This window comes from Euprymna scolopes, chromosome 9, assembly GCF_053919585.1.
Source record: "Euprymna scolopes isolate OS-2025 chromosome 9, ASM5391958v1, whole genome shotgun sequence".
Lineage (NCBI taxonomy): Eukaryota > Metazoa > Mollusca > Cephalopoda > Sepiida > Sepiolidae > Euprymna > Euprymna scolopes.
This window is the reverse complement of record NC_136490.1, coordinates 83,940,105-83,958,429: the sequence shown is the minus strand read 5'-3', so window position 1 is coordinate 83,958,429 and position 18,325 is coordinate 83,940,105. Positions and strand designations below refer to the sequence as shown.

The following is an 18,325-nucleotide window of genomic DNA, read 5'->3' as shown; positions in this document are numbered from 1 at the left end:
TTTGTTTCAATTCGATAAGTATGGCGTTATTTTGTAGTCTTTTTATCATTTTGGGTTTTATTTTTTGAGAGAAAATTTTTTCCATTGTAAAAGGTGAAATTTTATTTATTTCATTTTTTTCAAGTGTTTCCATTACTAAAAATATTGTGTTTTCATTGATTAAGCAATTCTGTTCGTCCTCTGAACTTGAGATGTCGGAAACATCAGAGAAGTTTCTTTTTTGGGGGGTTTGGGGGTAAAAAAGCCATAATCAAAATAAGATTGTTTTTTCATCATCTTTGCTCCCCACCCACGGAGCCCTATATGGGAAGCGCCTGGGGGTAAACCCATTCGCCCAGGCTCAACAAGGATACAAAGGTGATATACTCGATTTATGTGATATCATTTATGAGCACCTGTTTTCCTTTCATGTTACTTTGGGATACGAAGTAATTTAAAGGGTTTGCAGCCATGTCATAGATATTTCACTTCGTCGATTGACCCTTAGCTTTCCACCATATATTAGGGAGTAGATGTTATTTGTGGGGAAGGGATAGGCATATTGTGTTGATGATAGGTTTATGGGGTGGGTGATATATGGTGGGGCTTGACGTGACCAGCCGATTGGTCGGATCGGGCCCCTCCGACCGCCCGTCTAGCCCAGTAAGGGCCAAAGTGGTGTGTTGGGAAGTGGGGGTACTAAATCCTGACCTCCAAATCTCTCAACCACCAGGATCCCATCCTAAGGGTATTACGAGTCGCTACCTACGGCCAACAGGTAGCCCCATTGAGAGACTTCTACTCTCTGCAGGGGGGTAGTCGGCATATTCTGATGCCCTGCCGACATGGTCCAGTGGAATCTGATCAAATTTTGAAGAATAATTTTTTAATAGAATGTATTTATTATTATTTATTTATTTTTTTTTTTTAATTTTTGGTTTGTTTTTTATTTAACCCATAGTTGGGACCCTAACAGGTACTACCACTCTGGGTCAGAGTGGACCTGAGAGCAATGGCAATTAAAGGGTGGCTCCACGCTCCCCAAAGCTCGCAAACTGGGGCCTCACCATCAGATATAGTTTAAGGGCATATCTAGGACCGGGAAGTAGGGAAGGAAAAAGAAAGGAGGGGAGAAGGGAGAGGGGCTGTTGATTTTGTTTTTATTTTTGTAGAACATAATTAAGTTTTACAAAAGTGAATAGAAAACAAAAACAGAAATCGATGTAGGTGCATTTTGTCTCAGAAAGCCAATAGGCAACCTGATCTGGTAGCACCAGGCTGGACTTTGGAATTCCCTTCTGGGTACCTGCTTCCCCAACTGTACTGACATGCAGAAGTTCAAGTATAATGTGACAGTCTTGTTAATTTCAAGTATAATGTGAGTCTTGCTGTTCAACTCCCTACATAGTACCCCTGCAACTTATATCCCAGATAGTAGCTCCCTATGTCAAAGTGGCACTGTGCCTTGCTTGGGGTGAAATGTAATAAAAAAAAAAAAGAACTGCCTGTGGAACACTGTCCCACTGGCTTGCTTCCCAGTTGAATACAGCATGGTAGCCTTTAAATCCAATTTAAACAAGTTCTACCCAATTTACATCATTAGCAATTACTACACTATCACCTTACAGTCATTAACCCTTATCCAAGCCTTGATAAGTGGTGACTCCCAAGTAAAAAAAATATCAAACTGAATTTACTTGAACTAAGAAAGAGATCATGCTGAGACTAGCTGAAGAATAGACATCCAACAAATATTTGACAACACATCTGGTCCACTGGAAACTGTCTTTACTGAAAGTTCCACCGCTGTAAAGAGACATGACAGTAGCCAAATTTTGGAGCTTCTCTGATTGAATGGTACACATCTGGAAGAAATAATTTGAAAAGAAAAAGATTTACTGTAAGGTTATCATGAACCGTTAAAATTGAAAATGCAAACAATCAACAGATTACAATGACATAAGGAAATATAAATAAAATAAATAATAGAACAAATTGGTTCAATTAAAAAAATATACAACAGAAAAAGAAAAGCAATTAGCAACAAATTAAACCAAAATTAATAAAAAATCAAAAGAACCAGAAGGCTTTTGATTAAAACAAATGGATAGTTAAAAAATTAATTGTATATACAATGATTATAAGTTGAAAGTTTTGGTTGTTCCATGTAACAATTTTATATTTAAAGAAATCATTCAACTAAACAAGGTATATTTGATTTATAGATATTATGTCCAATAAACTTCATTTTTTAATAATAATGGCTAAGACAATGTTGACACATACCCTCCTCCTCTCCTCTACAAAACTAGACACTAACTAGGAGACTACTATTGCTTAAAAAACAAAAAAAGAGCAACAAAAACAAAAATTTAAATCACAAAACTTAGAGCAGTATTCAATTTTACTGCACTTATTGAATAAATAATATATCCTTTATAACATAACACAATCAATTATATATGCTTAATAACATAACACAATCAATTATATAAATTATATATACTTTATAACATAACAATCAATCATATGAATTATATATATTTTATAACATAAAAATCAATTGTATAAATTATATATACTTTATAACATAAAAATCAATTATATAAATTATATATACTTTAAAACATAAAAATCAATTATATAAATTATATATATACTTTATGACATAAAAATCAATTATATAAATTATATATACTTTATGACATAACAATCAATTATATAAATTATATATACTTTATAACATAACAATCAATTATATAAATTATATATACTTTATAACATAACAATCAATTATATAAATTATATATACTTTATAACATAAAAATCAATTATATAAATTATATATACTTTATAACATAACAATCAATTATATAAATTATATATACTTTATAACATAAAAATCAATTATATAAATTATATATACTTTATAACATAACAATCAATTATATAAATTATATATGCTTAATAACATAACACAATCAATTATATAAATTATATATACTTAATAACATAACACAATCAATTATATAAATTATATATGCTTAATAACATAACACAATCAATTATATAAATTATATATACTTTATAACATAACAATCAATTATATAAATTATATATACTTAATAACATAACACAATCAATTATATAAATTATATATGCTTAATAACATAACACAATCAATTATATAAATTATATATGCTTAATAACATAACACAATCAATTATATAAATTATATATGCTTAATAACATAACAATCAATTATATAAATTATATATACGTAATAACATAACACAATCAATTATATAAATTATATATACTTAATAACATAACACAATCAATTATATAAATTATATATGCTTAATAACATAACACAATTATATAAATTATATATGCTTAATAACATAACACAATCAATTATATAAATTATATATGCTTAATAACATAACAATCAATTATATAAATTATATATGCTTAATAACATAACAATCAATTATATAAATTATATATACGTAATAACATAACACAATCAATTATATAAATTATATATACTTAATAACATAACACAATCAATTATATAAATTATATATGCTTAATAACATAACACAATCAATTATATAAATTATATATGCTTAATAACATAACACAATCAATTATATAAATTATATATCCATTTTAAAGTAAAACAAGTTTCTAAAGGTAATATCATATCGATTTTTAAGAGTAGGAGTGTGGCAGAATTTTAGTTTGGACAGGATCACCCAACATATGCAGTAACGTTTGTAAACATTTTTTTATATGTTATTACTGTTAAATGCAACTCTCCATAATTTTGTCTGACAAAATTTTAACCAAGAAAACAAAGACTAAAACTATGAAGACTTCTGTAACTTTGCTCTCCCTTAGAAGATAGATAATGCCGTCTCTGATTAAATGAATGAAAAAATAAAACATCAAAGGAAGGTAAATTACGTGATTGATATTGTCAGCTGTCATTCGACATTTCTTACTCGGATTTTCATAATGGTGAATCAAATAAGGCAATACAGCCATCACATTCATTGGAAAACCTGCAAACAAGAAAAAATATTTAGTTTTTAATTGAAGTGTTATTTTATTTGAATTAAAATTATAGTTAGATTTCTTTTGGTAAATTTTCATTTAAAAAATGTCTGAAAATCAGATTCTTTATAGTATTAAGAATTTTCAAATTCATCACTTTTGTATGGAACAAATTTAAATTTGGAGACAATCATATTGTAGTCAGTTGGAAAGTGGGAAAACAGAAAAAAGTTCCACAGGCGTGCAGTTCTAAGAAAGAATCTTTGTTTATAGAATCTACATTTAGGTTTAGGCACAGATAAAAAGTGGGGGAAATTATTGATAGTGGTTTCAACTAAATGAGTATTTTTCGTGAAAGTCAGGTCCATAGATTGGAGCCCAGATGAGCACTTGCCATGAAAATAACAATAAAGCAGAGATAGGCTCGCAACGTCTCTTCTGTGGGAAATCATTACTAATGATTATTATATTGTCCAATTTCTACTGTACACTCTTTAACCCTTATCCTTGAGTGGCCTCTTGGCCTTGATAATGTGTTGATACCTATGAAAAAAAAAAAAAAAAAGAAAAGAAAAAGTCCAATGTGAACAAGTTTTAATTGAATCGTCCCCCTAAGTAATCCAAGTTACAAAATTCCCACTGTTTACTATGCTAAAATCACAATGACTAATGTATACCTATTAACCCTTATCCTCGAGTGGCCTCTGGGCCTTGATAAGTGGTGACACCCATGTAAAAAAAAAAAAAAAAAAAAAAGAGGTTGCAGGGAAAAGAAAATAGCATCTCCCACTAGGTAATGAAATCAATTTGAACTCTGTCAAGACATGATAAGCTGCTTCTAGCAGCTCCTGCCCAAGTGTGGCAACAGAACTCCATCCTTGGATGTACTTGGCTCTTATACAGGTAGAGAATTGCATCAGCAGTGAGATATCTACTGGAGCAGTAGAATGCTCCCACATTTTTCCAGCAGCCTTGGCAACGGATTTGATGTATATGTTATATCTCAGATCTGGAGTAAAGGTCAGACCTACAAGCTTGTCAAAACATGGAGCCTCCCCAAGACAAGAATCATTCATTTTGATTGATGCCAGATGGGGATCAGAGCATTAATGATGGAAAGATAGAGGCTTAATTTTAGATGCATTAAAATTAACCAGCCATCTCTCCCCCCAATTGATCCATGTAATTAAGATCAGAGGAGAGAGAATCGGAGAGAATAGTCGTTGATGGCTTTTGAAGTGTTGCAATAGATGGTAGTGTTGTCAGCATAAATGTCTATAAACGATCTTAGGATGTGATTTGGGAGATCATTTATGTAGATCAGAAAGAAAGTTGGGACCAGGATGGACTCCTGTGAGCTCCTGATTTCTGCCCATCAATCATTACTCTTATGAATCTATCAGAGAGAAATGATTTAATAATTGAAAAGACATTTCCAGCTGTACTTTAGCTGGAGATTTTGTGCAGTAGACCTTTATGCCATACTCTATCAAAGGCTTTTGATATGTCAAGAGCAATTGCCCTAGAAAGGTAGCCTCTGTCGAGAGATTCGCTAATCCTATGAGATATAACTGTAAACACATCTGCTGTAGATCTAGCAGAATGGAAACTATATTGCATGTCACTGAGAAGGTTATTTTTGCTGAGGTGGTTGACTACTTCTCTATTTAACACAGATTCCAGCAATTTACTCATGACGCACAAGAGACTGATTGGTCTGTATTGAAGGAGATGACCAATCACCAGAATTTCTAAATACAGGACATACTGATATGGTTTTCCAGGGTGTTGGAAAGCAATACTCCTTAAGACAATGCTTAAACAGCTTTGTAAGTAAGGAAACTAGTTCTGGTTGGAGCTTCTTGAGCACTATAATAGGAATGCTGTCGGGGCCAGTTGCTTTACTGGAATTGATGTTTTTGATTAGCTTGGCAACATTATGCACAGATATTAGTATGTGGCATAGTATGTTTTCAGACACAGGAGGAAATATGGGGGATTGGTGGCCCTGATCGCATAGGGTAGAATTAGAAAAGGGCATCCTCCACTAGGCTACAAATTTCAGACTATTTAGATCAATATGAAAGAAATACTGTCATTCAAACAGCTTAATCTATTGAAAAGACTTTACCTAAAATTCCTTGTGGATCCATGATTGGTGCATTAATACAAAGAGTCAGTTTAGAGAGTAGCAGCCAACTTGGTTCCGCTAAAGTAGGGGATGTACAACCCTAAAATAAAATAAAAATTGTTAACATTAAAAAAGGTACAATCATGATTAATACATGTTTACTAATAACTTAGTAATGTGAAAGTATATAAATTATCTTAAAGTGTCATATATAAATATATAAGTGAAATCATATAAACATGAGAAAAAGGCTTTTGTACATGGATCGTTTTATGTTAACCATCTTATCATTTGGCTTGAAATCTGAAAGGCAATCCCCCCTTGGCTACATAATATGTGAAAATTTGAAAAAATGGCCAATTATTTTGTATAGAAATAAAGTTTTAAATGAAGGGAGGGTCAGTTAAAATTGTCTCGTTTTTACATGACTTCAAAACCTGCACACGCATCAAGCATTATTATTGGTTTAAATAAAAGAGTTTCCAACATTATTTTGCAATCATCATTGTGGGCCAGGTCTTGACATTTGCATACACATAACGGTGGCCTTTTTTTTTTTTTTAATTTAAACAGGGTTTTTTGTAATTTCAGCAGATAATTATATTAAAACAAACAATTTCCTTATTTTGATCTTTTTTATCAGAGGTAAAATAAACAAAATAAACAAAAAGTTAAGTTTTTATTTAAAAGAAACAAAAATTCCAATCCAATGACGATTCTTTAATTAAAACCAAAACAAAAACAAATAAAATTTCTATCATTTACATTTTATTTTTACTTTATTTTGCTTTTAAAAATGAAAAAATCTAAATAAAGAATATTAATGCCTGATTTTTAGAAAAGTTGACATCCTTATACAGTCTGTGCATCTGAGAAGTTTTATCATTGCACAAGCAGAAATCAACAGAAATGAATGTTTCTGCATATAGCACTGGGTTATAATACTTGACTTTTCCAGTAAAAAATAATTTATAAGATCAACTGTAGGTTCTCTACAGTGCAATGTACAGTACAATGTAGTGTTGACTAAGTCACTGTGGGGAGGCATGTGAAGCTTCCTCTCAGTGTGCTATGTTGGGTCCCCAACTAGAGCAGGCAATCAAATGATTTGATATGAAAATGGACGGTTTTATAAATTACAATGACAAGAAAAGTATTGAAATGTGGAACCTAATTAAATCCCGAGAAACATCTGGTCTCCCTGCTATATATATAATGTTATTTTATGTAAAGTTATGGGTTTATATCTTTGATCATGTTAGTGCAGATGTGAACTGACTGGATTGGAATTTGGTCATGTCATTCACTCTTCCAATTATTAAGAATCCAATTTTATTTTTACCACATTTTATTTTCTATCTTTTAATTTCTTAACCAGAAAATGAGATAAATTTTTAGATACAATTAATTATAAGATACAATTAACTTGAAATGTTTTCATTCCTATCTTTATAGCTGAGAACTTTTCTCATGAGAAAACATGTCCACATTCAGAAATGCAATGTCAAATCAAAATAGCGTGTAAGCTGACAATTTTCATTTGTATCATGGTGTGAGCAATATAATAACGTGCTTTGATACAACTTATTTAGTCTAGATAATTGCTAATATTGTTGTGTTGTTGAATGTATATATGAATTATATAATATATACACCCGACAATTCTTTTGTCGCTAATCTCAAAATCAACAGACAAATTTATCAAAGTATGAATTTTATTAACAATTAAGTTTTTTGTTCATTGAAAGAGAGAAAGATAGAGAGAGACGTTAGTTGTGTTGGTTTGGTTGGTGTGTGGATGGAAACATATCAAGATGTTGATGACCCTCAGAACTGTTAGTTGGTGTGTAGATGAAAAGATATCTAGATGTAGATGACGCTCAACATTGTTGGTGGGTGTGTGAATGAAAGAATATCAAGATATCAATGACGCCCAACACTGTTGCTTGGTGTGTGGATGGAAAGATATCAAGATGTTTATGAAGCTCAACACAGTTGGTTGCTGTGTAGATGAAAAGATATAAAGATGTCGATGACACTGTTGGTTGGTGAGTGGATGGAAAGATATTAAGTTGCCAATGGCGCTAAACACTGCTGGTTGGTGTGAATGAAAAGATATCATGATGTCAATGACACTCAACACTGTTGGTTGTTTTGTGGATGAAAAGATATCAAGATTTTGATGACGCTCAACACTGTTGGTTGGTGTGTGGATGGAAAGATATCTAAATGTTTATAACGCTCAACAGTGTTGGTTTGTGTGTGGATGGAAAGATATCTAAATTTTTATAACGCTCAACAGTGTTGGTTGGTGTGTGGATGGAAAGATATCTAAATGTTTATAACGCTCAACAGTGTTGGTTTGTGTGTGGATGGAAAGATATCTAAATGTTTATAACGCTCAACAGTGTTGGTTGGTGTGTGGATGGAAAGATATCTAAATGTTTATAACGCTCAACAGTGTTGGTTTGTGTGTGGATGGAAAGATATCTAAATGTTTATAACGCTCAACAGTGTTGGTTGGTGTGTGGATGGAAAGATATCTAAATGTTTATAACGCTCAACAGTGTTGGTTTGTGTGTGGATGAAAAGATATCTAGATGTTTATAACGCTCAACAGTGTTGGTTGGTGTGTGGATGGAAAGATATCTAAATGTTTATAACGCTCAACAGTGTTGGTTTGTGTGTGGATGAAAAGATATCTAGATGTTTATAACGCTCAACAGTGTTGGTTTGTGTGTGGATGGAAAGATAGCTAAATGTTTATAACGCTCAACAGTGTTGGTTTGTGTGTGGATGGAAAGATATCTAAATGTTTATAACGCTCAACAGTGTTGGTTTGTGTGTGGATGGAAAGATATCTAAATGTTTATAACGCTCAACAGTGTTGGTTTGTGTGTGGATGGAAAGATATCTAAATGTTTATAACGCTCAACAGTGTTGGTTGGTGTGTGGATGGAAAGATATCTAAATGTTTATAACGCTCAACAGTGTTGGTTTGTGTGTGGATGAAAAGATATCTAGATGTTTATAACGCTACACAGTGTTGGTTTGTGTGTGGATGGAAAGATATCTAAATGTTTATAACGCTCAACAGTGTTGGTTTGTGTGTGGATGGAAAGATATCTAAATGTTTATAACGCTCAACAGTGTTGGTTGGTGTGTGGATGGAAAGATATCTAAATGTTTATAACGCTCAACAGTGTTGGTTTGTGTGTGGATGGAAAGATATCTAAATGTTTATAACGCTCAACAGTGTTGGTTGGTGTGTGGATGGAAAGATATCTAAATGTTAATAACGCTCAACAGTGTTGGTTTGTGTGTGGATGAAAAGATATCTAGATGTTTATAACGCTCAACAGTGTTGGTTGGTGTGTGGATGGAAAGATATCTAAATGTTTATAACGCTCAACAGTGTTGGTTTGTGTGTGGATGGAAAGATATCTAAATGTTTATAACGCTCAACAGTGTTGGTTGGTGTGTGGATGGAAAGATATCTAAATGTTTATAACGCTCAACAGTGTTGGTTTGTGTGTGGATGGAAAGATATCTAAATGTTTATAACGCTCAACAGTGTTGGTTGGTGTGTGGATGGAAAGATATCTAAATGTTTATAACGCTCAACAGTGTTGGTTTGTGTGTGGATGGAAAGATATCTAAATGTTTATAACGCTCAACAGTGTTGGTTGGTGTGTGGATGGAAAGATATCTAGATGTTTATAACGCTCAACAGTGTTGGTTGGTGTGTGGATGGAAAGATATCTAAATGTTTATAACGCTCAACAGTGTTGGTTGGTGTGTGGACGAAAAGATATCTAGATTTCAATGATGCTCAGCACTGTTGGTTGGTGTGTGGATGGAAAGATATCTAGATGTTTATAACGCTCAACAGTGTTGGTTGGTGTGTGGATGGAAAGATATCTAGATGTTTATAACACTCAACAGTGTTGGTTGGTGTGTGGATGGAAAGATATCTAGATGTTTATAACGCTCAACAGTGTTGGTTGGTGTGTGGATGGAAAGATATCTAGATGTTTATGACGCTCAACAGTGTTGGTTGGTGTGTGGATGGAAAGATATCTAGATGTTTATAACGCTCAACAGTGTTGGTTGGTGTGTGGATGGAAAGATATCTAGATGTTTATAACGCTCAACAGTGTTGGTTGGTGTGTGGATGGAAAGATATCTAGATGTTTATAACGCTCAACAGTGTTGGTTGGTGTGTGGATGGAAAGATATCTAGATGTTTATGACGCTCAACAGTGTTGGTTGGTGTGTGGATGGAAAGATATCTAGATGTTTATAACGCTCAACAGTGTTGGTTGGTGTGTGGATGGAAAGATATCTAGATGTTTATAACGCTCAACAGTGTTGGTTGGTGTGTGGATGGAAAGATATCTAGATGTTTATAACGCTCAACAGTGTTGGTTTGTGTGTGGATGGAAAGATATCTAAATGTTTATAACGCTCAACAGTGTTGGTTGGTGTGTGGATGGAAAGATATCTAGATGTTTATAACGCTCAACAGTGTTGGTTGGTGTGTGGATGGAAAGATATCTAAATGTTTATAACGCTAAACAGTGTTGGTTGGTGTGTGGACGAAAAGATATCTAGATTTCAATGATGCTCAGCACTGTTGGTTGGTGTGTGGATGGAAAGATATCTAGATGTTTATAACGCTCAACAGTGTTGGTTGGTGTGTGGATGGAAAGATATCTAAATGTTTATAACGCTCAACAGTGTTGGTTTGTGTGTGGATGGAAAGATATCTAAATGTTTATAACGCTCAACAGTGTTGGTTGGTGTGTGGATGGAAAGATATCTAGATGTTTATAACGCTCAACAGTGTTGGTTGGTGTGTGGATGGAAAGATATCTAAATGTTTATAACGCTCAACAGTGTTGGTTGGTGTGTGGACGAAAAGATATCTAGATTTCAATGATGCTCAGCACTGTTGGTTGGTGTGTGGATGGAAAGATATCTAGATGTTTATAACGCTCAACAGTGTTGGTTGGTGTGTGGATGGAAAGATATCTAAATGTTTATAACGCTCAACAGTGTTGGTTGGTGTGTGGATGGAAAGATATCTAAATGTTTATAACGCTCAACAGTGTTGGTTTGTGTGTGGATGGAAAGATATCTAAATGTTTATAACGCTCAACAGTGTTGGTTGGTGTGTGGATGGAAAGATATCTAGATGTTTATAACGCTCAACAGTGTTGGTTGGTGTGTGGATGGAAAGATATCTAAATGTTTATAACGCTCAACAGTGTTGGTTGGTGTGTGGACGAAAAGATATCTAGATTTCAATGATGCTCAGCACTGTTGGTTGGTGTGTGGATGGAAAGATATCTAGATGTTTATAACGCTCAACAGTGTTGGTTGGTGTGTGGATGGAAAGATATCTAGATGTTTATAACACTCAACAGTGTTGGTTGGTGTGTGGATGGAAAGATATCTAGATGTTTATAACGCTCAACAGTGTTGGTTGGTGTGTGGATGGAAAGATATCTAGATGTTTATGACGCTCAACAGTGTTGGTTGGTGTGTGGATGGAAAGATATCTAGATGTTTATAACGCTCAACAGTGTTGGTTGGTGTGTGGATGGAAAGATATCTAGATGTTTATAACGCTCAACAGTGTTGGTTGGTGTGTGGATGGAAAGATATCTAGATGTTTATAACGCTCAACAGTGTTGGTTGGTGTGTGGATGGAAAGATATCTAGATGTTTATGACGCTCAACAGTGTTGGTTGGTGTGTGGATGGAAAGATATCTAGATGTTTATAACGCTCAACAGTGTTGGTTGGTGTGTGGATGGAAAGATATCTAGATGTTTATAACGCTCAACAGTGTTGGTTGGTGTGTGGATGGAAAGATATCTAGATGTTTATAACGCTCAACAGTGTTGGTTTGTGTGTGGATGGAAAGATATCTAAATGTTTATAACGCTCAACAGTGTTGGTTGGTGTGTGGATGGAAAGATATCTAGATGTTTATAACGCTCAACAGTGTTGGTTGGTGTGTGGATGGAAAGATATCTAAATGTTTATAACGCTAAACAGTGTTGGTTGGTGTGTGGACGAAAAGATATCTAGATTTCAATGATGCTCAGCACTGTTGGTTGGTGTGTGGATGGAAAGATATCTAGATGTTTATAACGCTCAACAGTGTTGGTTGGTGTGTGGATGGAAAGATATCTAGATGTTTATGACGCTCAACAGTGTTGGTTGGTGTGTGGATGGAAAGATATCTAGATGTTTATAACGCTCAACAGTGTTGGTTGGTGTGTGGATGGAAAGATATCTAGATGTTTATAACGCTCAACAGTGTTGGTTGGTGTGTGGATGGAAAGATATCTAGATGTTTATAACGCTCAACAGTGTAGGTTGGTGTGTGGATGGAAAGATATCTAGATGTTTATAACGCTCAACAGTGTTGGTTGGTGTGTGGACGAAAAGACATCTAGCTTTCAATGATGCTCAGCACTGTTGGTTGGTGTGTGGATGGAAAGATATCTAGATGTTTATGACGCTCAACAGTGTTGGTTGGTGTGTGGATGGAAAGATATCTAGATGTTTATAACACTCAACAGTGTTGGTTGGTGTGTGGATGGAAAGATATCTAGATGTTTATAACGCTCAACAGTGTTGGTTGGTGTGTGGATGGAAAGATATCTAGATGTTTATGACGCTCAACAGTGTTGGTTGGTGTGTGGATGGAAAGATATCTAGATGTTTATAACGCTCAACAGTGTTGGTTGGTGTGTGGATGGAAAGATATCTAGATGTTTATGACGCTCAACAGTGTTGGTTGGTGTGTGGATGGAAAGATATCTAGATGTTTATAACGCTCAACAGTGTTGGTTGGTGTGTGGATGGAAAGATATCTAGATGTTTATAACGCTCAACAGTGTTGGTTGGTGTGTGGATGGAAAGATATCTAGATGTTTATAACGCTCAACAGTGTTGGTTGGTGTGTGGATGGAAAGATATCTAGATGTTTATGACGCTCAACAGTGTTGGTTGGTGTGTGGATGGAAAGATATCTAGATGTTTATAACGCTCAACAGTGTTGGTTGGTGTGTGGATGGAAAGATATCTAGATGTTTATAACGCTCAACAGTGTTGGTTGGTGTGTGGATGGAAAGATATCTAGATGTTTATAACGCTCAACAGTGTTGGTTTGTGTGTGGATGGAAAGATATCTAAATGTTTATAACGCTCAACAGTGTTGGTTGGTGTGTGGATGGAAAGATATCTAGATGTTTATAACGCTCAACAGTGTTGGTTGGTGTGTGGATGGAAAGATATCTAAATGTTTATAACGCTAAACAGTGTTGGTTGGTGTGTGGACGAAAAGATATCTAGATTTCAATGATGCTCAGCACTGTTGGTTGGTGTGTGGATGGAAAGATATCTAGATGTTTATAACGCTCAACAGTGTTGGTTGGTGTGTGGATGGAAAGATATCTAGATGTTTATGACGCTCAACAGTGTTGGTTGGTGTGTGGATGGAAAGATATCTAGATGTTTATAACGCTCAACAGTGTTGGTTGGTGTGTGGATGGAAAGATATCTAGATGTTTATAACGCTCAACAGTGTTGGTTGGTGTGTGGATGGAAAGATATCTAGATGTTTATAACGCTCAACAGTGTAGGTTGGTGTGTGGATGGAAAGATATCTAGATGTTTATAACGCTCAACAGTGTTGGTTGGTGTGTGGACGAAAAGACATCTAGCTTTCAATGATGCTCAGCACTGTTGGTTGGTGTGTGGATGGAAAGATATCTAGATGTTTATGACGCTCAACAGTGTTGGTTGGTGTGTGGATGGAAAGATATCTAGATGTTTATAACACTCAACAGTGTTGGTTGGTGTGTGGATGGAAAGATATCTGGATGTTTATAACGCTCAACAGTGTTGGTTGGTGTGTGGATGGAAAGATATCTAGATGTTTATGACGCTCAACAGTGTTGGTTGGTGTGTGGATGGAAAGATATCTAGATGTTTATAACGCTCAACAGTGTTGGTTGGTGTGTGGATGGAAAGATATCTAGATGTTTATGACGCTCAACAGTGTTGGTTGGTGTGTGGATGGAAAGATATCTAGATGTTTATAACGCTCAACAGTGTTGGTTGGTGTGTGGATGGAAAGATATCTAGATGTTTATAACGCTCAACAGTGTTGGTTGGTGTGTGGATGGAAAGATATCTAGATGTTTATAACGCTCAACAGTGTTGGTTGGTGTGTGGATGGAAAGATATCTAGATGTTTATGACGCTCAACAGTGTTGGTTGGTGTGTGGATGGAAAGATATCTAGATGTTTATAACGCTCAACAGTGTTGGTTGGTGTGTGGATGGAAAGATATCTAGATGTTTATAACGCTCAACAGTGTTGGTTGGTGTGTGAATGGAAAGATATCTAGATGTTTATAACGCTCAACAGTGTTGGTTGGTGTGTGGATGGAAAGATATCTAGATGTTTATAACGCTCAACAGTGTTGGTTGGTGTGTGGACGAAAAGACATCTAGCTTTCAATGATGCTCAGCACTGTTGGTTGGTGTGTGGATGGAAAGATATCTAGATGTTTATGACGCTCAACAGTGTTGGTTGGTGTGTGGATGGAAAGATATCTAGATGTTTATAACACTCAACAGTGTTGGTTGGTGTGTGGATGGAAAGATATCTAGATGTTTATAACGCTCAACAGTGTTGGTTGGTGTGTGGATGGAAAGATATCTAGATGTTTATGACGCTCAACAGTGTTGGTTGGTGTGTGGATGGAAAGATATCTAGATGTTTATAACGCTCAACAGTGTTGGTTGGTGTGTGGACGAAAAGATATCTAGATTTCAATGATGCTCAGCACTGTTGGTTGGTGTGTGGATGGAAAGATATCTAGATGTTTATAACGCTCAACAGTGTTGGTTGGTGTGTGGATGGAAAGATATCTAGATGTTTATAACGCTCAACAGTGTTGGTTGGTGTGTGGATGGAAAGATATCTAGATGTTTATAACGCTCAACAGTGGTGGTTGGTGTGTGGATGGAAAGATATCTAGATGTTTATAATGCTCAACAGTGTTGGTTGGTGTGTGGATGGAAAGATATCTAGATGTTTATGACGCTCAACAGTGTTGGTTGGTGTGTGGATGGAAAGATATCTAGATGTTTATAACGCTCAACAGTGTTGGTTGGTGTGTGGATGGAAAGATATCTAGATGTTTATAACGCTCAACAGTGTTGGTTGGTGTGTGGATGGAAAGATATCTAGATGTTTATAACGCTCAACAGTGTTGTTTGGTGTGTGGATGGAAAGATATCTAGATGTTTATAACACTCAACAGTGTTGGTTGGTGTGTGGATGGAAAGATATCTAGATTTCAATGATGCTCAGCACTGTTGGTTGGTGTGTGGATGGAAAGATATCTAGATGTTTATAACGCTCAACAGTGTTGGTTGGTGTGTGGACGAAAAGATATCAAGATTTCAATGATGCTCAGCACTGTTGGTTGGTGTGTGGATGGAAAGATATCTAGATGTTTATGACGCTCAACAGTGTTGGTTGGTGTGTGGATGGAAAGATATCTAGATGTTTATGACGCTCAACAGTGTTGGTTGGTGTGTGGATGGAAAGATATCTAGATGTTTATAACACTCAACAGTGTTGGTTGGTGTGTGGATGGAAAGATATCTAGATGTTTATAACGCTCAACAGTGTTGGTTGGTGTGTGGATGGAAAGATATCTAGATGTTTATGACGCTCAACAGTGTTGGTTGGTGTGTGGATGGAAAGATATCTAGATGTTTATAACGCTCAACAGTGTTGGTTTGTGTGTGGATGGAAAGATATCTAGATGTTTATAACGCTCAACAGTGTTGGTTGGTGTGTGGATGGAAAGATATCTAGATGTTTATGACGCTCAACAGTGTTGGTTGGTGTGTGGATGGAAAGATATCTAGATGTTTATAACACTCAACAGTGTTGGTTGGTGTGTGGATGGAAAGATATCTAGATGTTTATAACGCTCAACAGTGTTGGTTGGTGTGTGGACGAAAAGATATCTAGATTTCAATGATGCTCAGCACTGTTGGTTGGTGTGTGGATGGAAAGATATCTAGATGTTTATAACGCTCAACAGTGTTGGTTGGTGTGTGGATGGAAAGATATCTAGATGTTTATAACGCTCAACAGTGTTGGTTGGTGTGTGGATGGAAAGATATCTAGATGTTTATAACGCTCAACAGGGTTGGTTGGTGTGTGGATGGAAAGATATCTAGATGTTTATAACGCTCAACAGTGTTGGTTGGTGTGTGGATGGAAAGATATCTAGATGTTTATGACGCTCAACAGTGTTGGTTGGTGTGTGGATGGAAAGATATCTAGATGTTTATGACGCTCAACAGTGTTGGTTGTGTGTGGATGGAAAGATATCTAGATGTTTATAACGCTCAACAGTGTTGGTTGGTGTGTGGATGGAAAGATATCTAGATGTTTATGACGCTCAACAGTGTTGGTTGGTGTGTGGATGGAAAGATATCTAGATGTTTATAACGCTCAACAGTGTTGGTTGGTGTGTGGATGGAAAGATATCTAGATGTTTATAACGCTCAACAGTGTTGGTTGGTGTGTGGACGAAAAGATATCTAGATTTCAATGATGCTCAGCACTGTTGTTTGGTGTGTGGATGGAAAGATATCTAGATGTTTATAACGCTCAACAGTGTTGGTTGGTGTGTGGATGGAAAGATATCTAGATGTTTATAACGCTCAACAGTGTTGGTTGGTGTGTGGATGGAAAGATATCTAGATGTTTATAACGCTCAACAGTGTTGGTTGGTGTGTAGATGGAAAGATATCTAGATGTTTATAACGCTCAACAGTGTTGGTTGGTGTGTGGATGGAAAGATATCTAGATGTTTATAACGCTCAACAGTGTTGGTTGGTGTGTGGATGGAAAGATATCTAGATGTTTATAACGCTCAACAGTGTTGGTTGGTGTGTGGATGGAAAGATATCTAGATGTTTATAACGCTCAACAGTGTTCGTTGGTGTGTGGATGGAAAGATATCTAGATGTTTATAACGCTCAACAGTGTTGGTTGGTGTGTGGATGGAAAGATATCTAGATGTTTATGACGCTCAACAGTGTTGGTTGGTGTGTGGATGGAAAGATATCTAGATGTTTATAACGCTCAACAGTGTTGGTTGGTGTGTGGATGGAAAGATATCTAGATGTTTATAACGCTCAACAGTGTTGGTTGGTGTGTGGACGAAAAGATATCTAGATTTCAATGATGCTCAGCACTGTTGGTTGGTGTGTGGATGGAAAGATATCTAGATGTTTATAACGCTCAACAGTGTTGGTTGGTGTGTGGATGGAAAGATATCTAGATGTTTATAACGCTCAACAGTGTTGGTTGGTGTGTGGATGGAAAGATATCTAGATGTTTATAACGCTCAACAGTGTTGGTTGGTGTGTGGACGAAAAGATATCTAGATTTCAATGATGCTCAGCACTGTTGGTTGGTGTGTGGATGGAAAGATATCTAGATGTTTATGACGCTCAACAGTGTTGGTTGGTGTGTGGATGGAAAGATATCTAGATGTTTATAACGCTCAACAGTGTTGGTTGGTGTGTGGATGGAAAGATATCTAGATGTTTATGACGCTCAACAGTGTTGGTTGGTGTGTGGATGGAAAGATATCTAGATGTTTATAACACTCAACAGTGTTGGTTGGTGTGTGGATGGAAAGATATCTAGATTTCAATGATGCTCAGCACTGTTGGTTGGTGTGTGGATGGAAAGATATCTAGATGTTTATAACGCTCAACAGTGTTGGTTAGTGTGTGGACGAAAAGATATCTAGATTTCAATGATGCTCAGCACTGTTGGTTGGTGTGTGGATGGAAAGATATCTAGATGTTTATGACGCTCAACAGTGTTGGTTGGTGTGTGGATGGAAAGATATCTAGATGTTTATGACGCTCAACAGTGTTGGTTGGTGTGTGGATGGAAAGATATCTAGATGTTTATGACGCTCAACAGTGTTGGTTGGTGTGTGGATGGAAAGATATCTAGATGTTTATAACGCTCAACAGTGTTGGTTGGTGTGTGGATGGAAAGATATCTAGATGTTTATGACACT

General features: G+C 35.7%; 1 protein-coding gene across 2 annotated transcripts in view; it reads right to left on the bottom strand.

Annotated features, from left to right (window-relative positions):
- Positions 1 to 18,325, bottom strand: part of LOC145284737 (protein furry-like) — an 881,988-nt gene that overhangs the window by 256,334 nt on the left and 607,329 nt on the right. For both annotated transcript variants that reach the window (XM_080133679.1, XM_080133680.1), the window contains exons 44-46: positions 6,173 to 6,272; positions 3,952 to 4,049; positions 1,677 to 1,844 (exon numbers count right to left, since the gene is read on the bottom strand). In XM_080133679.1, the coding sequence (XP_079989805.1) occupies positions 1,677 to 1,844; positions 3,952 to 4,049; positions 6,173 to 6,272 (366 nt within the window). The remainder of the gene's footprint in view (positions 1 to 1,676; positions 1,845 to 3,951; positions 4,050 to 6,172; positions 6,273 to 18,325) is intronic.